Source organism: Camelus dromedarius, chromosome 18 (genome assembly GCF_036321535.1).
Source record: "Camelus dromedarius isolate mCamDro1 chromosome 18, mCamDro1.pat, whole genome shotgun sequence".
Classification (NCBI taxonomy): domain Eukaryota; kingdom Metazoa; phylum Chordata; class Mammalia; order Artiodactyla; family Camelidae; genus Camelus; species Camelus dromedarius.
The window spans coordinates 23,335,017-23,359,887 of record NC_087453.1 but is presented as its reverse complement, the minus strand read 5'-3'; the positions used below and the strand labels follow the sequence as shown (position 1 = coordinate 23,359,887).

Below are 24,871 nucleotides of genomic sequence, written 5' to 3'. Positions count from 1 at the left end.
GAAAAATCCTTTCAGAATTATTATTATTATGTGATTGCATTGAATTTACATATTAACTTGGGCAAAGTGACATCTTTTCAAATATTGAATTTTCCCTTTTATGGACATGCTATACCTCTATTTATTTAGGGTTCCTTTTATTACTTTTGTGTACAATTTTACAATATTCTCCACCTTGGTGTTTTGTATCTCCGTTTATAGATATCTTTAATACTTCATCGTTTGTGGGATCTCTAAAAGTTGTTATTGCTGTTTTCAGTGAGGTTTGACTACAGTATAAGGTTGTAGCTGAATGTGAATATCAATCTTATATCTAGAAAATTTAAAAAACTCTTACTAGTGCAATTAGCACTAATAATTCTGATACCATTAATCTATCTGTCTAAAATTAGGTTTTAGCTTTCATGGTTGAAGAGTCAAACAGCTCGACAAGTTCTATAGATTAAAACTGGAGTCTCCCTAACCTCCCAGCACTTTCCAACTCCAAGATGCAACCATTTTCCACTCTTGTAACTGATCATTTTAGCTTTTACTGCCAGATCTCATGCCCATATTGCGACTTCTTGACTTCTAAGTCTTAGGGACTTTTTAATCGACTTCCTACTGTGGAAGTTGGGGATATCATGTTCTGAACCTCGTGACCTCATTCCACGTGTGCTCACTTTCTTTTCCCCATCACTCTAACATGATTATGATTTTGGATAACTTAACAGTCAGTGTCTATGTTATAATGACTGTGAGATTGCTACTTACAGCTGAGGGTTGTAACATCCCCAGCTTTGACTTATGTTCATCCTCATATGTGTGTTTCTGTAACCACCACCACGGTGAGGATGCAGAACATTCCAGGACGACAGAGGTCTTCCTTGCGCTACCCCTTTGCAGTGAAGTCCATCCCCACCAAACCAAACCTCTGGTAAATGCCAATCAGTTCTCTCTATATACATAATTTCAAGAATGCTATAACTGGAGTCTCAAAAAAAGTCTTTAGTCATCAACATAATGCCTTTAAGAAACTAATCACTGTTGCACACATAAATAACTCATCCTTTGTACTGCACAGTAGTATTTCCTCATAAGGACACACCACAGTTTGATAAACCATTCACTTATTCAGGGGCATGTGGATGGTTTCCAGTTTTGCACTATTACACAGAAATCATCTGTAACATTATTGAACAGGCCTTGTGTAGACATGAATTTTCATTTCCTGGAGATAAATGCCCAGGAGTGTAAATGAAGGTCATATAACACACTTCCTCTCCTGAAAGAAGAGGAAACGATTGTTTTGTTGGTGGTGAGGAAGCATTGTTTCTGCTAGTCCTGTCCAATCTCTCTGAAAAACTAAGATGAGTAACTCCTCACAGTGGAGTCACGTCCTCTGCCTGATTTCTGTTTCACAACCTGAAGCAGGAACTGGCTAGAATCTAGAAGCAGCTTCCTATCCCACAGTACATTTTACCCCATCACAGGCACTTCCTCTTCTATTGGGTGAGGTGGGGCTTCTCTTCTCTCCCCAAAAGAAGGAACTCTGGGTTCTCTGCGGGACACACACTTGGACACAGCAGTCCCATCAGGCTTCCACGATGCCGAACCCTGCCTCCTGGCCCCACCCTCTGCCTCCTTGCCTGCTGCTGGCGTTACTGCTGGGACGCACAGGTGAGCACTCCTTGGGGTAGAATCCCCTCTCCCTGCCCCCGGAACTCCCCATGCATTTTTAGGACCTCCAGGTAAACAGGTGTGCCACCTGAGGAAGCCACAAATGGCCAAGGGCTGGGCATTATCAGAGAGCATGAAATCAGGGATCTGAGCATTTCCTCTGTGGCTCTGCCACTGGCAGTTGTACACCAGGGGCTTCGAAGGTGACGATGCTTCAAACACCATCATAGACACCTTTTTGCGTAATAACTCATGGAACCCTCACAACATCCCTGTGTGAAGCTGTGACAATTATCCCAGATTTACAGAAGGGGAAACTGAGACAGAGAGAGTACACTGCCCGATGTCACCTACCTAAGGCAGGAAACATTGGGTTCGAGTTCAGGCCAACCAGCTCCAGGTTCATTCTTTGTACCGTGTTGTGCTGCTCAGCTTCTTGGTGGAGCCTAATTGCAGGAAAATCAGATAATACAGAGGAACAGTCAGAATCGTCATCACCCATCATCCCACTCAGACATCAGAGTTCAAACCCTGTCGTATGTCCTCCCCAAACTTTTGTCGATAATATCTTGGGTGGCTCCTACATGCCAGAATTTTTACTAAGCTCTTAATATCTGTTATAATTTCACTTAATTCTCAAAAGAACCCGTATAGTACAGCAGTAGGCTACGTTTGTATATGTATTTCTAAATGTGTGCAGTCCGTGTGTGCTTGTGTGTGTGTACGAGGAGGTGCGAGGAAGTAAAACAAACGCAGACACATGGGATTCCGATAAGGTTTCCTTCATGCTCTCCGCAAAGCGTTTTTCAGTCTACGTGAAATGACATCATCAGATGCTTAGTCCTCCCCAGTTTCTCAACACCCTCCGTCTTTCATACTTCCCGAAATTTATCCCAACCCTCTCCCAGTTTCTTAAGGCAAGCAAATGTATGTCTTAGTAAAATGAGTAGACTTTCACGTGGGGCTATCTCGGAGTCCCTTTCCCACGCTGGACAGGAGAGGATGAAAGATACAGACGCCTGCCTACATGACCTATGTCTGAGGTTCTAGCCACACCCATACGCATATCCAAGGTCATGAAAGCCTCCATTAAAACCCCAGGAAATCTAATGAGTAAGAACTTCTCAATTTCTTGAACACTAACCTTGTTCCAGGTGATGCAAATGCTCATGACTATTAACTCATGCGAGCATGTATCCAAGGTAGACACTGTCGTACCAGGACTTTACAGATGAGAAAAAGGAAGCACACACTGGTTCACTGTCCCTCAGCAGTGAAGGGAAGAGCTATGACTAGAACTCGGGCTGTCTGGCTCTGGGACTCACAGGTCTCACCACTGGTCTTCACCCTACTGGGTCCTCGCTTTCACCTCATGAGTTTTCTGCAGCTTCTGCCAATGAGTACAGGGAAGGGGGTGGTGTGGGGCAGAGGGCTTCTGGTCTTCTTCTCTGCTCTTCTGCTCCTTGCATATGCACAGAGTACTTCTGTTTTTTGCCAAGTCATCTGCATGGGAAACGCAGTTTCTGATACAACTTCCACAGAGATTACGCCCTGAAAGTAGACTTCAGGGTCTCAGGGAGATGTAGCACTAGGCAATTCACACAGCATGCAAATACTTACTGCTTTCCTGCTGGGGACTAGGAACAGTTATAGGAACTTGGGGAGCACTGGTGAATAAAGAGACAAAATACTTGCCCTTAGGATCTTTTCTACGTCTGTAATCTGTTTCTGTTTTTTGTATACATTGATATATATTATATTTTTAGTTTCCACACATAAGTGATACCATACAGTGTTTGTCCTTATTTGTCTGACTTGTCACTAAGTACAATATTCTCTAGGTCCATCCACTTTACTGAAAATAGCAACATTTCATTCTTATTTATGGCTCAGTAGTACTCCATTGTGTTTGTGTGTGTGTGTGTGTGTATAGATATATGCCACACTTCTTTATCCAGTCATCTGTCGATGGACATTTAGGTTGCTCCCCTCTCTTGGCTATTGTAAATAGTGCTGCTATGAACACTGGGGTGCATGTATCTTTTTGCATTAGGGTCTTCTCTGATTTCCACTAAACTTTTGATAATTTATTACAACAACCTTAGCTAACTAATATAACATGATTAAACATTGGGAAAAAATCCTAAGGGGACTTGAAATGTTTTATTTCCCTTATAAACTATATGTCCATTGTGGGTCAGGAGCTCTCAACATCACTGTCACTGAAGTACCCAGGCTTAAGGAGCCGACCCCATCATGAGTGTGCGCATGTCTGTGGAACAGGGAAGTTGATCCCTAAAGGTTCTTGCAGTTAAATGCATAACCACAAAATACATCCATCACTGCTGCTCACCTCTCCGTGGTTGAAAGAAGTCTCATAGCCCCTCCCAATGCAAAGGTCCAGAAGTACAACCCACCATGAGGCCAGGAAGCAGACAGACAGAAACATCTGGGAAAGCAAGACATTTGCAGACAGGACTCAGGCACTCAGACCTGCTCTCTGCTGTGCCATTCACCCTCACTGTGCCTCAGTTTCCTCGTCTGTTTTGGACTCTCATGTTACAGGCTCTTCGTGAGGGTCACATGTGATGGTAGCTGCACTGAGGAGAGTTCAGGGTGGGCTCATGGTGCTTTAGGTCAGTGAAACCTGCTGTTGGTAAATACGGGAGAAAACCTACCTGATCAAATGAGGAGGAATGAATAACTGCTGTGTTTCCCTCCAGGAGTGGCGGCTCAGGAGCTGCAGGTGATTCAGCCTGAGACGTCAGTGTCGGTCACAGCTGGAGAGACGGCCACTCTGCGCTGCACCACGACCTCCCTGATCCCTGTGGGGCCCATCAGGTGGTTCAGGGGCACAGGGCCAGGCCGGCAGTTCATCTACGATTTGAAGAAAAGCCACTCCCCCCGAGTAACAAATGCTTCAGATGTCACAAGGAGAGACAACCTGGACTTTTCCATCCGCATCAGTAACATCACCCCGGCAGACGCCGGTGCCTACTACTGTGTGAAGTTCCAGAGACGAAGCCCTGGTGACGTGGAATATAAGTCTGGACCAGGCACTCGGCTCACTGTGAGTGGTGAGTACACGTGGGCCCCTCGTCCCCTGCTCTGTGACAACAAGTCAACAAAATGCCCTCCTGTCTTTGAGCAAAAGTAAGAATGAGGTGCAGCAGTGGGCGCTTTATCATGACTGGGTCACGATCCGATTTCCCACTTGTCTACAGATCAGGGAGGTTGAGGCCTGGAGAGGTCGTGCTATCTACTCATGGCCCCACGGCTGGTAACTGGTATGAAAAGTCTGCAAGCCCAGCCCTTTGGTTCCAGGCTCGAGGGAGCTAAGGTCCAAGTGATTTGCCCGCTCAAAGGCCAGACCTCAACTCCTGTCTCCAGAGAGTGCTCCCCTCAGTGTGGCCAAGTCTTCACTTTAGTAAGCACTTACTGAGCACCTACTGTGTGCCTGCTCCTGCTCCGGATGCCATGGAAGCAGCAGTGAACACAGCAGACAAGGGCTCTTCTCCTATGAAGCTTGTGTTCTCTTCCCTTCCAATGCGGGAAGTCCATACTGGCCGGGGAATTGTCGAGAGTAGGGGGCAGGATGTAGAATGTGTTACTTTATTTCTTCAGAAACATCACACTGAGAAGAAACTCCAAGAGGCAGAGATTCAGTGTTAACTCTGAACGCCAGGTTTGGAGGAGATGCCCAGAGGTTGGGTGTTTCCTGGGAGGGTCTGTCACGAAACCCTCATGTGATTCAGGATCAACTCATAGTCACTGATGGCTCCAAGCACAGCTGTCGCATCTCAGAATGTCCCGCACCCAGGGAAGAGATTCCACAAGTCGATGTCTTAGTCGCTGCCCCATTGAGGTAGCAAAGGTGCTCCTTTAGGGTTTTCTGCCACAGGCCCAGGATCCTCATTCTAACTCCTGAATCCTGGACTGTCAGGGCAGGAAGGATTTTTACACACCAACTGCCCTGCCCCCCACCTACACATGGGGAGCCTGAGGCCAAGAGGTGACAGGGACCTAGACCACACTCACAAGGCCAGTGAGTGATGGGATCCTTACAGAACCCAGCTGATTCAGTCCAGGCTCCTCCTGCACCACCATTGGACACTGGCTCCTTGGAAGAGCCTGGCTCATAGTAGGTGCTGAATAAAAAGCTCCTTGGGTCAAACCATTGAACAGGGAGACTTTTCTTCAGTTTCCCTAAGATTCAAATGCTCCTTGCATTCAGACCGTGAGTTCCCAGGTGACTGGCAACCTCTGCCTACTTTCAGCCACATGATCCCAAGTCACTCATCCCATGTCAGCACCTAGAGCTGCCCAGGGTCTCAGCAGCTGCAAAACACCACGCGGTATGGACAGAGCGTCTTTCCCTCTGCATTCTCCTGTTGAAGGGTACCAAGTTGTCCCCAACCTTGGGCTATTAAGACAGCACTTCAGTTGATACTGCTGTCCATGCCTCACTCTCATCAAAGAGGAAATTCCCACTGGAAGTGTCATTGCTACATCAGAGAGTATGTGTATTTTAATTCGTGTGGATATAGCAAAATTTCACTCTCAGCCGTTCTAGCAAGCAAATATCCCCACAAGCCCTGGACATAGGAGGGAAGGTTAATCCTGGCTTTGCGGGTATCACTAACATTCCCAGGTGGTGCCTCCCCTGCACAGCCAATCACAGGTGGGAACTGGCTCCAACCCCACTCAGACCTGCTGCCTCCCAGGAGACCGTCATCCTCTTCCCCGAGCACCTGCTCAGATGATTCCCTGGATGAGAAAGGAGGGAGGCAGGAGGGGGTGAGGGGGTAGCAGCCTGTCAGATGCTGAATCTTCCTCCTGGCATTTACTGCCTATAGGCAGTGCTCTGAGGGAGGGGCCATCTGTGCCCCTGAGGCTCTGAGAGGGGACCTGGCGGGTGAGCAGGTAAGGGGGCCAAGGTAGAACCACAAGCAGCCTGACTCACACCCAGCTCTCTGCACACCCCACTGTGCTTGTCAAAGTGGGGAGAAAGCTCTAACACTCTCCTTTTAAATTCGTGTGCTGTTCTTCAGCAATGAGTATTAAAAACAACAATCCTGTGTGGCTGCCAGGCTAGCTTTATAACTGGGAACAGACAGATGCAGGGTCTCCTGACGTCCTGAACCTGCCCCTATGAGACAGGGCTCAGCGCACTCAGAAGCCCCAGGAGTCCTTTCCTCCCTGTTGCTGTGATGTCGCCCCTTCACTGAGTGGCCTGCGGGAGCAGCTCCGGGAAGGGGAGCGAGGACAGGGCAGAGGGGCCGCTCCATCCCAGCAGCACCCGGCACGCCCACTCCTGCCCCGCAGACTGAGGAGGGGGAGGGGGAGGTAGTTCCTAGAGGATGCTGGGGTCCCCGCGTGGACAGAGTTCATGTTCTAGACTCAGGTGTCAGGAGCCCGTGTCTCCCCCTTGTTGCTACAGGGTCCCCAGGCCTGGGCCCCTGGAGGGCACTCCTCCCTGGTCTCGCTTGAAGTCAAGAATCTCAGAGGGAAAAAGGGCGGGTGGTGGTCACTGTGGGGGCCCCTGAAGGTGGGTGCCTGCTCTGTTGCTGGACATGAAACCTCAGGGGTCAAGGGAATTCCCTCTGGGATATGGTTGTGAGGGTGAAGAGATTTTATTTCTCTCAGCCTCAGTTTTATCATTTCTAAAATGGTAATAATCATGGACTCTTTCTAGCAGGGTTATTCAGATTTCAGACTGTATGTCTAAACCACCAGCACAGAGTAGACCCCCCAAATTGAGGTGTTTTTTCAAGGCTGTGTCTCACTTCCCTTTGCAAGGCTTACTGGCCTGTAGAAGGACTACAATCACACCAACCTTTGCAGGATGTCCTGAGGGTACGATGAGCCTGCTGACAGAGCAGCCTTTCAGTGAGCCATGCCGTTGTCCCCCCAGGCTGTGGTCTGCGCAAGTCTCAGTTCCCGCCTAGTCCTGTTTCCCCACCTGTAATCTCGGCTGCCTTTCAGGGTTTTTGATGGCTGGAGAGGATCTAGAAAGCGCTAAATGGGGTGGGCTAGGGTGTCACTGAGCCTCAGTGCACAGTGGTTGCGCACCTGGGCTGAGCCCCACTGCCTGGACTCCCATCCCAGCTCCGCAAGGTCCCAGGTCTAGGACCTCAGATGCGTCCCTCCCCACACTGGGTCTTGGGGGCCTGTTCCGCCCCTGTTAGCACCGCCCTCCCAGAGCCGCAGCAGGGACTGATTGAGGGATCCATGTACAGAGCTTAGAGCAGAGCCTGGAACAGTGTACGTGTTCCACCATGTTACCTCTGACGTGCCGAAGCCTGAGGCCTTGGGCAGCTCACTCCTTCCAGGACTAAGTATAACTGGGGTTGGGGTGGGGTCTGGGCTTTCCACCTTGGCTGACCATCAGATTCACCTAGGTAACGCTGACACGATCCCCAGCCCCTGTCTCCACCTGAGAAAGCCTAGTATAATTGGAGACACGTGGGCCTGGGCACCTGACTGATTAACTCCTGCAGGGGATGCTGCCTATATCCGGGGCAGAGAAGCCCTGAGCTCCGTGTTCTCCAAGGTCACAGACGGAGATCGGGTTTTGCCCAGACAGAGGTCACTCTTCCTTGGTGCTGGAGCTGCGAGAACAGCTCTTTGGGGACGTTGCAGAATAGCCCGTGACAGTGACAGTTCTTCAGAGGCCAAGAAAGGAAGCTTCAACAGAAGCAGAGGGACACCTCCTCCCATGGAGCTCATCTGCGGTGGAGAGGGGCTTCCCAGAGAGGACTCTGTTCAGCCCTCAGCTTTGTTGCTGGGGAAAACTTCCCATCTTTAAAGAGGGACTGGAAGCCCCTCAAACACTCCCTGCTCAGCCCAGAGCCCTCCTGCCTCAACACACCAACATGACACTGATGGAATCTCTCCTCCCTCCTTTTATAATGCTTCCAGCTTTCTGTAAAGAGCTGGTCTGCGGGGTAATGCCTGCAACATCATATATTTTGAAAGCCAATTCCCCCAATTTGTTTTCTGAAGGGATTATTATAAAAAAGAGGAAGAGAATCATACTGGGGTGCTTCTATTGCTGCTTTTTCATCAGGGTTTTTCATGCCAGCTGCACGGAGCAGGATTTGAGACTTTTTGTTTGTTTGTTTTTTCCTGCTCTGCTTGTGTTCTGCCTTCTCACTGCCTGAAGAATAAACAGGCAGTTTCAGAACTAGGAACAACCAGACCTTGTGACAACTATCACAGGTCTTGTTGATAAAGCACCTGCTGCGCACCAGACTCTGTTTTATGTACATCCCCCCTCGTCTGACCACGGTGGGGCTGTCACACACATTGCAGGGAAACAGAGACTGAGGCTCAGAGGTAAAGATCAGAGACACTAGAATCAGTGACTGTGTGCAGTGAGATGAGCTCCGACCTTTCCTCGCTGGGTGCCCTTGGCCAGCTGTGTCCTCCCTGAGCCTCATCCCATAAATGGGACCACACCCGGGCCCCCCTCACTGGGCTGGTGGGGAGATTAAAGAGCCGAAGGTCATGCAGGGATAAGCCCAGTGTCAGGCTCCCAGGAAACTCTAAATGATGACTTATTACAGTATCTCATCCCTTTAGGGACGTTCAGGATGCTGCGTTTTTTATGACTTGACTTGTTCAAGTAACGCTTCCTTACTATGTCCTCAAAGTGTTTGATGACTTTTAGAAAGCAAGTTAAATATTTACAGATGCAAATGTTTGTAATATTCGCTGTCTACCAACCTTTACAAGAGGTGTTGGGTAATAATGAACAATCTGGAGACACCCTATAACCTTCTAGAGGGAGAAACCGCCCTCCCTTTTGATTAGCTGATTTGTGTTTGTTTTCAAGACACAGGCGGTACATCTGCCTGCTTCATGGGCCTCTGTCTGAGTCTCTTCTGATTTAATAACGATTAAGAAATTAACCACCTCTGCTTTCTCAGCTCTCAGTGATCTTTGCTTTCAACTCAAAACTGAACCAAGCTAAGAACCCAGATTCAGAAAAACATCCCTTTGCCCCCTGCCTTTGAAATTCAGGAGCTGGTATACTACTCCTACTGGAATATTTGTGGAAAGAATGAAAACTAGGGAGTAAATTCATAGAAACCCAAAGAGACAGCTCTGGATATAAGTACAGTGTTTAGTATTGGGAGGCATCTTGTATTTTACTTAAAGCAAAGACGCTTCCCCTGCCTAATGGAACCCTCGCTGCAGCCCCGGGAAGGACAAGGCCTGCTATCCCATTTCGCAGATGAGGAGCTGGGAGGGGTGTGGGCCACACCCCTCATCTACTGCCCAGCCTGGTTCAGCATCCAAGGTGGTCTCGCTCCACCCCTGCTTCCCCCGCACTTACTTCTGTGAATGCTTCTCAGTAGGTAGTTAAGTTTTCCAGGGGAGCCCAGCTAGGAAGAGTTAATAGGAGAGTGGCAGCCATCAGGTCTTTTGTTCCTGCGCCCAGATTGGTGAGAAATCACCTGGTGGAGGAAAGAAAGTGGACTTTTGAACTCAGGCCTGGAAACCATGTCCGCCCCACCCCTGACTCAGAGCTCACCTCTCGGAAACAGTGTGTCTCCTTTTAGCATGAGTATGAAGACACAGCCCTCTGAGAACTAATCGCAGAATTAAAACATAATATATGGAAACGTTCTTAGTGGGGAGAGTAGAGTTCAGTGGTAGAGAGCGTGCTTAGCATTCACGAGGTCCTGGGTTCAATCCTCACTACCTCCATTAAAATAAAAAGAAATTAATTAATCCTAATTATCTCCCCTGTTGTTAACTGTGTCGCAAGCTTATCATTAGTGATGATAATGACAATTATGTTCATTGTTGTAAATGCTCCTTTTGTAGCCAAACCCTCTCCTCCCGTGGTATCAGGCCCCGCCACGAGGGCCCCACCTGAGCAGACAGTGAGCTTCACCTGCAGATCCCATGGCTTCTCCCCAAGAACCATCTCCCTGAAATGGTTCAAAAACAGGAACGAGATCGCAGCCTCCCAGACCAGTGTGGACCCAGAGGGAGACAGCATTTCCTACAGCGTCTCCAGCACAGCCAAGGTGGTGCTGGCCCCGGGGGATGTTCGCTCCCAGGTCATCTGCGAGGTGGCCCACGTCACCCTGCAGGGGGGCCCTCCTCTCCGTGGGACTGCCAACTTGTCTGAGACCATCCGAGGTAGATGCCCCTCACAACAGCCGGAGCCCACACCTGTCCCCAAGCCCCACCTGCTCCTCCCCCTGCTTTTGGCTCCAGGCCTTGAATTGCCTGGAATAGAATTCCTGACAGTCCTTCCTGACCACCAGGCACCTTCATGTGATGTTCACTCACTACTGATTTAATGGCAGCTGCCAGGTGACACCTGCCACGTGCCAAGCACTGTGCTCAGCAGTTTCCTTTACTTACAACAGCATCTCCAACTACTGAGCACTTACTCTAAGCCAACCCCTAAGTGCCTAGGGATTTCATTTATTTGGCTGCAGTTATTATATTCCAACTGCATGCCAGTTGCTTACTGATTCCCCACATTATAACCCTAACAGGAGCAACCACTCCTTGAGCACCTACTGTGTGTCCTGCAGGGTGCTTAGGATCTCATTCATATGCAAAATGCACACTAAGTGTTTGAGCACCTGCTGCATGCCTGGCTCTGTCCTCAGGCACCCCCTTGCTGGGCTGGGAGCTGCTCTCCAGCCCCTGCCCTGTGACCTCTCTGTTCCACAAGGTCAGAGCTCCTGCCCTGTGCTGTTTCAGTTCCGCCCACCTTGGAGGTCACCCAACAGCCCATGGCAGGGACCCAGGTGAACGTCACCTGCCAGGCGAAGCAGTTCTACCCCCGAGACCTCCAGCTGAGCTGGGTGGAGAATGGAAACGTGTCCCGGATAGAAACGGCGTCGACCTTCACGGAGAATAAGGACGGGACCTTTAACAGGACGAGCTGGCTCCTGGTGAACTCATCCGCCCACAGGTGGGAGGTGCTGTCCTGCCGGGTGGAGCACGACGGGCAGCCGGCAGTCAGCGCCAACCTCACCCTGGAGGCCTCTGCTCCCCAGAAGGACCACGACACACATGAACACCCTGGTGAGGCTTCCATTAACCTGACAGGGTTTTTAAAATTTTATCTTTTTAAATTGTTAAAGTAGTAATTCTTCCTTCTTATAGAATAATCTAGAAGTCTATAAATATAAAGTAGAATTTTGAAGTGAGCTCCCCTCCCCAAATCCCATACTCCAAAAATCACCACTGGTAAAAGTTTGATATATTCTTACCAATCTTTTGCCATAAATATAATTAAAAAAAGACAGGAAGGAAGGAGATCATTGTGTTCATAGCGTTCTGCCTCTTGCTTTCTTCAACTACCAGTAATTATGTTCATCCTTCCCTGTCCGCCCACCTCCCTCCTCCTTGCTTTTTCTAACCTCTGCCTAGTGTCTCTCCATTCTGCAATTTCCACTCGCATTAGTAACATAAAGTAACCCAAGCCGTCTCCTACACATACTACTCTGTGAAATCCTGGAAAGGGAGCCCTGAAGTTGTGGAGTTTGAGTTTGGACCAGGCACCCAGGTGACCGTGAGTTGTCATTACATGGGCTTCCTCTGTCCCCTGATCTGTGGCAGTGGACCAGCAATGATCACAGTCACTCAGTGCACATTTACTAAATGCAAATCAGTGCATGATCTCAGCTCTATGATCTCCTTTTCTGCTTCTACCACCCAGTGGATCTGGAGTTTACCAAAGGGACTCAGGAAACGACAGTGGGTGTTGTTGAAGATGTCTTGCCTTTAGTCCAGGTGATCTGGCTAAACTAATCAAGGTGAATCTGAGTTCCTGACCAAGGACCACATATAACAAATATGTGCTCATTAGAAACACGTTCTCCTTTAGCTGAGCATTGTCCCAAGGACATACAGAGTCCCCCTTCCTATGCATAATACATGTCTTATTTCTTTCTCATGTAACATCAGGAGGCAGTTGATCAGTTTCCCAGGCGTCTTTACTCCAGAAGACCTTTCAAAGGCCGACATTCCCTCCAACTTAGCCTATGGTGTTGTCCTTGTCTGCTGGGCTGGGGGTCAATGCTGGGTCAGCGAGTGTCCATGTCCCTCCTGCTGGAAGAATAAAGACAGGAAGGAGAGGACAAACACCTTCCGTTAAACAACAGCTATACAGAATTTGCATGGTTGTGTCCACTAATAACGGAGTCCTGTGTGCACATCCAGTTGCCAGTGGAGTCTACAGGTGTGTGGTTACATGGTTAAGGACATTGATTTTCTGCCAAACCAATACCATTACACACTTAATAAAATCAACAGTAATTCCCTAATGTCATCTAAAATGGAGTATATATTTCAAATTCTCTTAAAATTTCTTTTATACTGGTTTCCTGTGCACCAGAGTTGTTTTTTTATTCACCTGTAAATCCTAATAGAATCTTCCTGTGAAACCACCTGGGCCTCCAGAATTCTGTTTCGAATTTTAAAAAGAACTTGCCTAGTTTAGGGCTATTCAATGTATTCATTTCATATTGCGTGAATTGCAGTAGGCTGTGCTTTCTGTGGAACACGTCCCAGTGTCTCTAAGTTGTCAATTTTCTGTCTGGACAGTTGTTCATAATATTCCCTTATTATCCTTCTGATGTCTGCAGTGTCTGCAGTGATGTCCTCTGCTTCGTTCCTGGTATTGGAAAGGTGTCATTTCTGCTTTTTTCTTAACAGTCGTACTAGAAGCTTTTCATTTCTATTGATCTTTTAAATGAACTCACCTGTGTTTTAGTGATTTTCTCTATTGTTTTCAGTTTTATTTCTTTTTTTTCCACTGTTTTTATTCTTTCCTCCCTTTGGTTGCTTTGGGCTCATTTTGCTCCCCATCTCCCCATTTCTTGAGGCTGGAACTTACGTTATTGATTTAGACTTTTTCTTTTTTCTAATGCCACACCAGGGTCTCCTCCTGTGCCTGAGGACTTAGGAGAGGTACCTGGGTGCCTGGACACTGTGTTCTTCCTCCAGTGCTCAGGTCTCTAACCAGTCTCCTACCTCTTCCACCTCAGAATCCTCCCATGTTTGTCCCTTGTGTCATTTCTAGGGTTCAGGGTGTACTGAACGGGGAGAGCAGGAGAGATGAGTCCACACCATCTTGTCTGGAGGGACTTGGACTTGCTTTTGAATCTTCTATCTACTGCTGGGGCTCCACCAGGACTGTTACTTCTGGGTGCGGCAGGCTGCCTGATCCAGCCTGCCTGCTAATGTAATAAGGCTGGAAATGTTTTCTGGGGCATCTAGGTTGTGGGGCTGGAGCAAAGCGTGAGATGTCCACGTGACCCTGCTGCCCGGTGCATCTGAGGGCTCTGGGCACTGCTCCTGGGCCCAGGTGGTCCGGTGTGACGATGCACGTCTTATCGCCTGTTTTTTGTGATGGTATTGGGGTGTTTTACACTATTTCTAGCTTCATGGACCTTTCTTCTCGTAGCACAGCATAATCCAATATGTCACTGGAGTTTTTAGTTTGTTGGCTGGTTTTGACACAGTGGGAAAAAAGCTCTAAATCCTCTACGTCTTCGGTTCTCTTTTGTCTTTCAGGACCGTAAATTTCCCTACTTCCCTATTTTTTTCTTTTTCCCTTCATCACTCAATTGGCAAACAGCCCTTCTTTCATCTTTATTGTCTTTTCCCCACCAAGAAATTATGCACTTTAAATCGTACCTGTCCTTCTAGTCTCATCTGTCCTTTTTAAATGTTCCATCCTCCTTGGATTAGGTTCCTCTTGCCACTGTAAAAAGTTAACACATGGTTAGTGACTTAAAACAAGACAAGTGTGTTACTTTACCATTCTAGAGGTCAGGAGTCTACGACGGATGACAGGGCTGTGTTCCTTCTGGAGGCTCCAGAGGAGAATGCGATTTCTCGCCTTTTCCAGCTCCCAGAAGTGTCCACACTCCTGGGCAAAAGGCCCCACCTCTTTCTGACCTCTGTTTCCTGTCTCATATCTCCTCTGACTCTCCTACCCCCACCTTCACTCACATGAATCTTTGTGATGACATGGGCTCCACTCAGATAATCCAAGACAATGTCCCATCTCAAGACCCTTAACTTCATCATGACCGCTCATCCCTTTTGACATGAAAGGCAATATATGTTAGGATTCTGGGGATTCTGTGCCAACCCTTTCAACCAGGCTGACTTTGAAACCCCTTCCCAGATCTCTGCTCTGCAGGACGCTTTTCCAATATTTTCATAGTTAGGGTGAATTTAATCTTGGTTGTGATATTTTCAAACAATTCTTAGGCTCGTGTGCTGGCTGCCTTGTCTGTGATTCTTGCACTTCTCCTGGTGGCTGAGGGTCGGATGGCAGCCCAGAGAGGGAAAGTGCTCTAGGATTTGGTGATTTTGCGTTTTTGACTCACAGGTATTTTGCAGTTCTGGTATTTTTCTCTTCAGGTAATAATGAGAGCCAATTTGGTATAGAATTCACATTCTCCTTTTTGATCGCTCTGGATTGGAAAGGCCATTTTTGGAGATAAGTTGTTGTTGTTCTCTATATTACTAACGTCCAGTGAAGGTTTTTTAGTACTTTAACCCATATGTCCCCACCCCACAGCTCAAGATTCTCTTCTGGTAGAGCTGACCCTTTAAACTTGAGAATTCAACCCCCTCTGTAGCCCTGGTTACACCATCCCAGTTCACCACCACTAGAAGTTTTAACAATTGCATCACTAGGGTTTCCAGGGCTGACTCCTGCTCCACCTCCTGCCACTGCTGGGATCCGCTTGGACAGTCGATGAGTGATCCAGCTCCGAGTTTGCATCTCAGAGTTTGCCTTTCAACTCACACCCAGACAAACTCCCACAGATCAGTTTCTCTGGGAATCAGAGTCTGAACTAGAGAGAAGACTGAGGGCTGATGATTGTGAAGTGTTGCCGGGATCAACACGCATGAGCACGTGAAGGGAGCAGGACCGGCAAAGGGAGATGTCGGACTACAAAGCAGGGACAAGAGACTCAGACACTGCAACACAGAGCTGAGGCGCCAGGATGGTCTATCAGAGTCAGTTTAAATTGAAAGGGTGGACCTGAGCCTCCATACTCCCGGTTCAGCCGGCTCTTTGTGAGGGCTGCCCTCTAGAAGGATGTGCAGACTTAAGGAACGCAGGTCCCTCCAGCTGAGAAAAAACCCCAAGGGCCACTCAGCTGAGAGTTGTCATCCTCCAGCACCTTCAAAAGCAAAAACTGGTGAGGTCTTCACTCGGGCTTTAAGGATTATTTTATTTACAAAAAATATTTTAACAGCTTTCTTTCTATGACTTTGAGAGCAAAAACAGCTCACCGTAAAAATGCAAAACGTCCAAAAGTAAGCTTACTCAGACCTGACTTTCGGCGTCAGCATAAAGACTTCAGGTTTCATGGGTACGAAGGTCAAGGTGGGCTGAATGGTATGAAGCCCCTCCCACCACAAGACCCTGTTTCTTTGAAGCACCAGGTTGTTCTCCAGCCAGCAGTTCTCATGAGTTCAGGCCACCCTGGGGGTTCCCACAACTCCTGAAACATGGGGTCTCCAGCCCCACCCCTTGGCCAAGCAGGGCCGCTCTCACCATGAAACCCGTGCTCCTCGCTTGCATGCTGTACTGACATTCCTTCCTGTGGCCCCGAGAGGCTGGACCTGGTCCAAAAGATAAGATCTCGGGATCATCTTCTGGGACAAGAGGGATGGATTTCCCTAGGTTTGAATCCCACTAATTTTGCGATGCTCCCTAAACTCTCAGAGCCTCAGTTTCCTCATCAGAAAGAGAATAATACCTACCTCGTAGAGGTGTGAGAACCAAATAAGTAAACCAGGTGCCACACCTAACACGTCACTGACTGCAAACACTCTCCGCCCCTTTCCTCAAGGGGCCTGAGAGAGGACAGAGAGAGAATGTGGAAACACTATCCTGATTTCTGCCTGCAGTTTGACCCAAGACAGGATGCAGGTTCAAAAGCTTCAGAGCATGGCTGGGCCCAGGTGGCTCCAGAAGGAGTAAGTGGAGGCCCTTGGGAATGGCTTCTGTGGAGCCCCTCTAATCAGATCTCCTGTCTCTTGATTTCCAGACCAGCCTTCGTTGTCTCCTTCTCTCCTGGTAGTTTTCATCCTAGGCCCCAAAGTGCTGCTGGTGATCGGTGTCACTGTCATCTTTGTCCACAGGAAGCGTTAGGTCTGACTGTAAGTTGTGGTGGAGGGTAGGGAGGACAAGGTATGTCCCGGAAACAGCAAGGTCAGGGGTGGGGGAGGTCGGGATGGTGGGGGTCAGCCCACAGGTCACACAGGGCCACGGGCCCCCGTGGAGAAAGAGGTGACACACCGCCTTCAATACCCTCAGGAGACGGGGTTTCCCTCAGTTGTGCCCAGCTCCCGGGAGGGGTGTGGGGTCCTGTAGGAGGTGGGCTGGATCGTGGGTTTTCAAAGGGTGTCTCCTGGCAGTTCTGTGGAGGAAGTGGGCAGAGGCTGCTGAATGAGGAGCAGCTGAGAGGGTGGTTCCCTTGGAGACCATTTGTAGATCCTTGAACCCTGGGCCTCCGTGGGAGCAAAATGAATCCCCGTTTTAGGGTAATGGGGAGAAACCCTGGATCTGCTGCTCTGAGGGCTGCTCCTGCTCCGACCCTCCATGTGACAGAGAAGGGCTGAGGAAGCGGGAAGGGGCATCAGGGCCTGGAGAGGAGGCTGAGGGGGCAGAGACCTCTCTCAGGGGCTGCCCACCCTCTCAGACAGGCATCCCACAAGGAGAACAGCCTGGGCACACAGGAGGCATGCAGTCAACATTTCTTGAACTATAAGCAGATCATTAAATATGAACACAGTTGCCACAGTTCCTTCCTTCCTCCTTTGCAGGGTACCACCCCCAGTCTCTGCTGCCTGCTTCCCTCCCTGAGGGGCCCAGCCTAGGCGAAGACCCAGCTGGAAGCTTCCACGACTCTGCTCCAAATGGCTCTCCTCCATGGAGACCAGCCTGCCCGCACATTCCCAAGATCTTCTCACAGTCCTCGAGGCCCCCAGAGCTGCATCTTCATACATCACTCTGAGCAGGAAGGACCTCCCCCAACGTGGACTCCCCACCATTTGAGATTCTCTTTCACCGCTTAAGTACAAATGATTCGCCATCATGGTTTTAAGAATAACAGTTATTCTCTTTCCTCGTTCCCTAAATGTCCTACCCCTCAAACCCCGAAGGTAGTGTTGCCTCCTGTCTCTGTGATGGAACCAGAACTTCCATCCTCCTGCGTCCTTCCCGACCCTTCTCTCACAGTAAATAGACTGTGTCCAGAAGCCTCAGAGTCATCCTTGCTTTCTCCTTCTCTTATATCCCATATTCACTTATTCCTCCAAAATGCTGATGTCCAGAGGTGAGATGAGAAATCTTTAACATTTGACTCTCCAGAAGGAAAAAGAAAATGAAAGCCTGAATTCTAGGACTTACCACTTTCTTGCTGTAGATACTCTCAATGTGGCCAATTTCAAATTACCATCACTTCAACAAGCAGCTTGCAGGATTCCTGCAAAGGTAACAATGGGTTCTCATGAGCCAGTCCAAGCCTTCTCCAGCACACCACTCAGTTGTATGCATAATCGGCACGTTCTCACCCTGACCACGACTCCCGGGTCCCAGCCACCATCTCCTCCTGCACTACTGCTGTGGTCTCTGACTGGCTTCCTAGTTTCAGGCTCAGTGATTCTTTGGGAAAGTCAGTCAAATCCTATCACTCCTCTGCTTCCTCTCCCAGCATACCTGCCTGCCTCACTCTCCTACTTCTTACCAGTCTCTGTTCATGTCACTTCATCAAAGGTACCTTCCATAGATGGCCCTGTATAAAATACCAATTCCTCTCTCACCCTGGCATTCCATGTCCTCTTAACCTGATTAATTTGCTTCCTGACCACTTACAACCATCTGACATAACAGAACATAGGCAGTTCTCGCTTCGCACAGAAGAGGACTATAGAAATGACTGCATAAACTGCGTCATAAAAAGTGATCTCAGTCATCAGTGGTATAAATAATGATTCTGATGTGAGACACTTTTTTCAAAACTTTAGAATCTCTCCTCCTTTCAGATTTAAATACATAGACAAAAGGAAAAAACTAATCATATTTAGTTTGACACATTCGACACCTTGAGAATTAAAGCAATTTATTTCTTTCTAAAAGCTTATCAGAAGTATTTTCAACTGTCTTCAATTTATTTTTATTTATCTCTATTCATAATTTTTAGATAATGAAAATATATCATATTAAAACCATTACTAAAAAAGAAAATTAGTAAACATACAAGCACAAAAAAAATCTTATCCGAACGTTTGAACAGGGCTTGCCTTCTTCTTCTTGTCTAATCTACAGTATAAGAGCATCTTTTTTATGCCTTGGTGAATTATCAGATGCCTTGCTGTATTTGGATCAGTTTCCAACATTTTATGCTCTGTACGCTCAAAATTGTGGAATCTTTACAAAACTTCCTTTAATTTGAAGTATTTGCTGCTCTGACTTCCTCTGGGACATTTTCACCCGTTTCCTCACCACCATTTCCCTCATTTACGGGGTAGGTTTGCCTTCACTAAGTTCCCCTGGATGCGTATCTAGAATCTTTCTAACAGTCTGCGTGTACCATTCCCAGGGTCAGAGATTTCTTCTCTAATCCACTTACATTCAGTTGGAATGTCACCTCCAGCATCACCACTTTTTGCGTCTCCATTGCACTCTCGTCTTCGTCGTCAATTCCCTTTTACAATGAGTCATTTTTGTAAATTCATATGGATTCATCACTAGGAGACAGTGGGCAACTTGCCCACATACGTTGCCGTGTGGGCCTAAGCTGAGTAACAAGAGTCACAGTGATCAATTACTACAGGCTTTCAAAGTACGGACGTGATTGGTTACTAACCACGATGAGCATCTGTTAGTACACAGTGATCTGTGGGCTGACGCAGAGTCAGCAGCAAAGTTATACTTGATGCAATTGTGCAAAGTAACTTTCCTGTGGTAAGTGAATTCTGAACTGCGTGTTGGGGGATTCATGCTATTGATCTAAACTGAAATTCATGCACCACGCAAGACGAACCCTGATGTACGTGTTGTCTCTTCCTCAAATAGGCTGTCAGTTCCATGAGAAGGGACTCTGAATCCTCACTTGCCAGAACATGACCGCCACATACCAGGCCATTAATGGTTATTTTAATAAATGAATGAATGAGTTTCCACTAGACGTTGGATTTCAAATAAAAATTATCTAAGTCAATCACCTGGATCTTGTATTCTAAGGTTCTTTCATTCAAGGATAACCTCTCTTCTTTGTGTTTAGAAATCCTATCAAAAATTCAATAACCTGTAAAAAGTGAGAAAGGGAAACACCAAACGAAAATAAAACCAAAACCCAAAAACCAGTCATTGACTGGAGTTTGTCAAAGGCGCTCAGGAACCAACAGTAAGAGGTCACAATGGACAAAACTGAAACATGTGAAGCAACAAATATACAAAGTATTGGAGTATCTACATACTTAAAGGTTGTGCCCCCCACACTCACACCTTAGCCTGCTGATGGCCAACGCACACTGCTGTCAGCGCAGGGGCCACAGGCCGGCTCTCCCACCCCTTGGCCGAGTGTAAGCACTGCACCAAGCTGTGCTTTCCTATGACTTATACTGAAATATTTAAGCTTTTATATTATTAACTTACATTATTTAATTATTTATATCATTTAATCCTCCTAATTTTCCTAGGAAGGAATACATTCTATCGCAGAATTGTGAAACTGGTTAGGGAAAAAATTCCAGAAGTTGTTGGATCATAGTTTCAGAAGCCTTGAACATAAACGCTTACAGGCTTCCAGTTTGGGAGTCAGAATAGCACGGGGTAAACATACGGTCCCTGACATAAGCCCAGTTTTCCCTCCTGTGGCCTTGTGCCAGTACTTAACTTCTCCAAACCTACGTTCCTTCCTATGTCAAATATTAGTATCTTGGAATCATGAAGATTAGAGTCTAGGAACCTTCATCAAGTCATGGAGTGACTCAAAGGGTTCATAGGTTCTTACATGGAACTCAGGGTCACTTTCGGTCTTTAAGGACCATAGTAGAAAAGAAAGGGAAATTAGGATGACTTTCATGATTCCATGCTTCCATCCAGACACACATTCACTCATGCATTCCCACGTTCAATCACGCGATATTATTCACGCACCTGTTAACCAATACCTAACTCCTCCTCTGGGGCAGACCCTGGGCAGATGACCCATCCTCAAGGAGCAGCCCCCAACCACGGGGCCCACTGTAAACTTCCTACAGTCATTGTCTGATTTCTCTGGGATGTGCCAGTTCCCCTGCAGTGACAGTGTCCCAGGCTTCACCCTCCTTGCACTTGGTGGCCGTTAACTGCCACATGCAGAGATTCTAACCCCAGAGCGTGCATCTCACCTGGATGGAGAACTGCCGTGTGTTCCAGTGAGACAAGCAGCCGACGCCAAAGCAGAACAGTTATGAGACCTACACCCCGGAAAGCTTGCAGTTGGTGAACGCCTCGGTGCAGGGGTCCGAGAGTGTGCTCACCTGTAAGGTGCAGCAAGAGGCACAGCCCCCCACCAGGGCCAGACTCATACTGTCCGCAGCAGCCCACAGTACAGACAACCCCTTGGGAGGCCAGGTAAGCTCACATCTAATCCTCTGAGCAACTGGGTCACTTTTGTCTCCAGGTGGAGTAAGGAATTAACACCCAAGAGACCAGTTTGTTGTCTCCTCTGCCTGTTGTCCCTTAGGTCCAGAGACGCCTGCCCTTATCCTTGTAGCTTTCCTCCTGGGTTTTAAAAGTGCTGCTGGTGATCTGTTTCATGGTCTTACATCTGCAGGTGGCGGAACCTGTAACAGGTGAGTTGATGGCAGCCTTAGTCCTTAGGGAGGGAGATCAGGGCCCCTTTCCTGGGCTGGCAAGAGGAGTCCAGAGTGAGCACACAAAGTCACATCGATGATCCAGCCTTAGGGGAAGGTTGTGAACAATCTCATTTTCTCCAAATGTGTCTTGGAATTCTCAGAGGCTTCCAACTGTCATGCATTGAGTAGCGCTCTGGAGTTTCAGAGCTTTCCTATTAAGTTTTCTGGGACCCTGAAGGTGAGGGTCCAAGGTGTAGAGGTGGGAGAAAGGTCAAAGTATTGAGATCAAGACCCAAAACAGCACCCTCATAAACTACTATGGATTTCATTATCACGTGATCTATCCTTGGAATGAATGAGAAAAGTATTGCTATAATCAACTAATAGAACCTTCCTAAGGGACTTGGAGGTGCTGACAGGTGGCAAAGATGAATGTGGGTATGAGAGGAGTTGAGAACTCAGCAAGAGGTGCTGGGGTGTGATGAGTAGGGGCTTCATTTCTGATCTGCGCCATGAACCCACGCCAAGCAGAGTGCCTGCCACACAGTAGGTGGTAGTAAATATTCGCGGAATTAATACATAAATGAATGAATGAATGAATGAATGATTCTTCCTACAGATCTGTCATGTTCTGCCATACACTGCCTCCTGCCCTGTCCAAAGGGCTCAAGTGGGGTGAAGAAGCTGTAAGGACCTCAGGTGACCCGAGACCCCTGCCCTTCCCTCTGCTGCACTCTCCTCCACCACGCACATGCCCCCTTCCACACACCCTCCTGGTGTTCCTTCTCTCTGAGCTTTGGAGCTGAGTCAAGGACAAGACTTTGGTCATGGGAACTTGGGGATGGCTGGACCCTGATGAGCTTCAAACGGGCCCTGCCTCCACCCCATAGAGAATCAGGCAGATCATGAACAACCCTTCATTTTTAAAGCTGTTGCAAGTCTGATTTCATTTTGATGCAAATGTATTTTGAAATGACTAAGCTCACTAAGCATTTTCCTATTCTCAAATTTGTTAAGAATAACATTAAAAACATCCAAAAGCCTACCATCCTATGTTCGTAGAATGTTATAACATTTTGCTGCTATAGTCTGCTCTTCCTGCTTAAAATACTATCCTGAGTTTGGTGTTTATAATCTCAAGCATGATTTTATACCTTTCCAACGTACGTATAAAATTTTAAGCAGAATGTAGTATTATTTTGCATGTTTTAAATTTTATATAAATTCTGTTGATAGTGTCCATAGAATTTGGGAACTTTTCATTTTTATGCTTTACACAGTTGGTAGGATAAATTCACTTTGGTATATGTAGCTCCATTTTATTAATTTCTGCTCTATAGTTTTATATTGTAAGAATATGCCACAGTGTATCAAATGTTGTGACTAATATTGAAGCTTTATGCAATGTTTTGCTCATACAGCTTTGCAACAAACATTCTTATCTTTGTTTCCTTGGCACATATGGGAGAGTCCCACTTTTCCTCCAGTTAGTCCACAAAGCAGCTGTGTTGGTATCATTTGGAGCTTTTGTTATTTAAAAAAAAAGATTTGAAATTTTTGATCAAATTTAACCCTTTCCATTTATGCCTTTTTTCTTGCTACATATATGTGCACATATATGTATATGTATAGTGTGTGTGTGTGCGCGCATACACGTGCGCGCATTATATAGACGGTAGGGATCTTATTTTTTTTCTTTCAGAATAAATTATCCAGCACCCACAGATCTGCGTTGTCACCTGTGCCTTTTATCAAGTTTCCACAAATTTGCGGTTCTCTTAAGAGGTCTTTGTTTCATTAAGCCTCTTGTCGACCTCTCTGTTAAAACGACACTGTCTTAGTTAGACTAGCTTTAAAAGTTTTGACAGCTCTATTGGGCATATCTTCTCACCTTTTCCGTTGTTTAAAACTATCATGGTTATTTGGCCCAAAAGCATTTTAGAATCACTGTCAATTCATGAAAAATCCTTTCAGAATTATTATTATTATGTGATTGCATTGAATTTACATATTAACTTGGGCAAAGTGACATCTTTTCAAATATTGAATTTTCCCTTTTATGGACATGCTATACCTCTATTTATTTAGGGTTCTTTTTATTACTTTTGTGTACAATTTTACAATATTCTCTAACTTGGTGTTTTGTATCTCCGGTTATAGATATCTTTAATACTTCATCGTTAGTGGGATCTCTAAAAGTTGTTATTGCTGTTTTCAGTGAGGTTTGACTACAGTATATGGTTGTAGTTGAATCTGAACATCAATGTTATATCTAGAAAATTTAGAAAACTCTTACTAGTGCAATTAGCACTAATAATTCTGATACCATTAATCTATCTGTCTAAAATTAGGTTTTAGCTTTCATGGTTGAAGAGTCAAACAGCTCGACAAGTTCTATAGATTAAAACTGGAGTCTCCCTAACCTCCCAGCACTTTCCAACTCCAAGATGCAACCATTTTCCACTCTTGTAACTGATCATTTTAGCTTTTACTGCCAGATCTCATGCCCATATTGCGACTTTTTGACTTCTAAGACTTAGGGACTTTTTAATCGACCTCCTACTGTGGAAGTTGGGGATATCATGTTCTGAACCTCGTGACCTCATTCCACGTGTGCTCACTTTCTTTTCCCCATCACTCTAACATGATTATGATTTTGGATAAGTTAATAGTCAGTGTCTACGTTATAATGACTGTGAGATTGCTATTTGCAGCTGAGGGTTGTAACATTCCCAGCTTTGACTTATGTTCATCCTCATATGTGTGTTTCTGTAACCACCACCACGGTGAGGATGCAGAACGTTCCAGGATGACAGAGGTCTTCCTTGTGCTACCCCTTTATAGTGAAGTCTACCCCCACCAAACCAAACCTCTGGCAAATGCCAATCAGTTCTCTATATATACATAATTTCAAGAATGCTATAACTGGAGTCTCAAAAGTCTTTAGTCATCAACATAATGCCTTCAAGAAACTAATCACTGTTGCATACATAAATAACTCATCCTTTGTACTGCACAGTAGTATTTCGTCATAAGGACACACCACAGTTTGTTACACCATTCACTTATTCAGGGGCATGTGGTTTTGCGCTATTACACAGAAATCAGCTGTAACATTATTGAACAGGTCTTGTGTAGACATGAATTTTCATTTCCTGGAGATAAATGCCCGGGACTGTAACTGAAGGTCATATAACACACTTCCTCTCCTGAAAGAAGAGGAAATGATTGTTTTGTTGGTAGTGAGGAAGCATTGTTTCTGCTAGGCCGGTCCAATCTCTCTGAAAAACTAAGATGAGTAACTCCTCACAGTGGAGCCACGTCCTCTGCCTGATTTCTGTTTCACAACCTG

The 24,871-nt window shown here is 46.7% G+C and overlaps 1 protein-coding gene and 1 long non-coding RNA gene across 5 annotated transcripts in view; one reads left to right on the top strand and one right to left on the bottom strand.

Annotated features, from left to right (window-relative positions):
• Window positions 1-24,871, bottom strand: part of LOC135318518 (uncharacterized) — a 53,901-nt gene that overhangs the window by 27,203 nt on the left and 1,827 nt on the right. For 2 of the 4 annotated variants that reach the window (XR_010376649.1, XR_010376651.1), the window contains exons 3-6: window positions 18,083-18,158; window positions 14,338-14,404; window positions 4,338-12,747; window positions 2,014-2,105 (exon numbers count right to left, since the gene is read on the bottom strand). This is a non-coding gene — a long non-coding RNA (uncharacterized LOC135318518). Of the gene's footprint in view, window positions 1-2,013; window positions 2,106-2,803; window positions 3,163-4,012; window positions 4,109-4,337; window positions 12,748-14,337; window positions 14,405-18,082; window positions 18,159-24,871 lie in introns of all 4 variants that reach the window. The other 2 variants (XR_010376650.1, XR_010376648.1) reach the window with 2 other exon arrangements.
• Window positions 1,481-19,898, top strand: LOC116147402 (signal-regulatory protein beta-1-like). Its single transcript, XM_064475822.1, has 6 exons — window positions 1,481-1,659; window positions 4,383-4,736; window positions 10,495-10,815; window positions 11,392-11,718; window positions 16,719-16,830; window positions 17,497-19,898. Exons 1-5 carry the CDS (start codon window positions 1,587-1,589, stop codon window positions 16,820-16,822), a joined length of 1,179 nt encoding a protein of 392 aa, XP_064331892.1. The 5' UTR covers window positions 1,481-1,586; the 3' UTR covers window positions 16,823-16,830; window positions 17,497-19,898.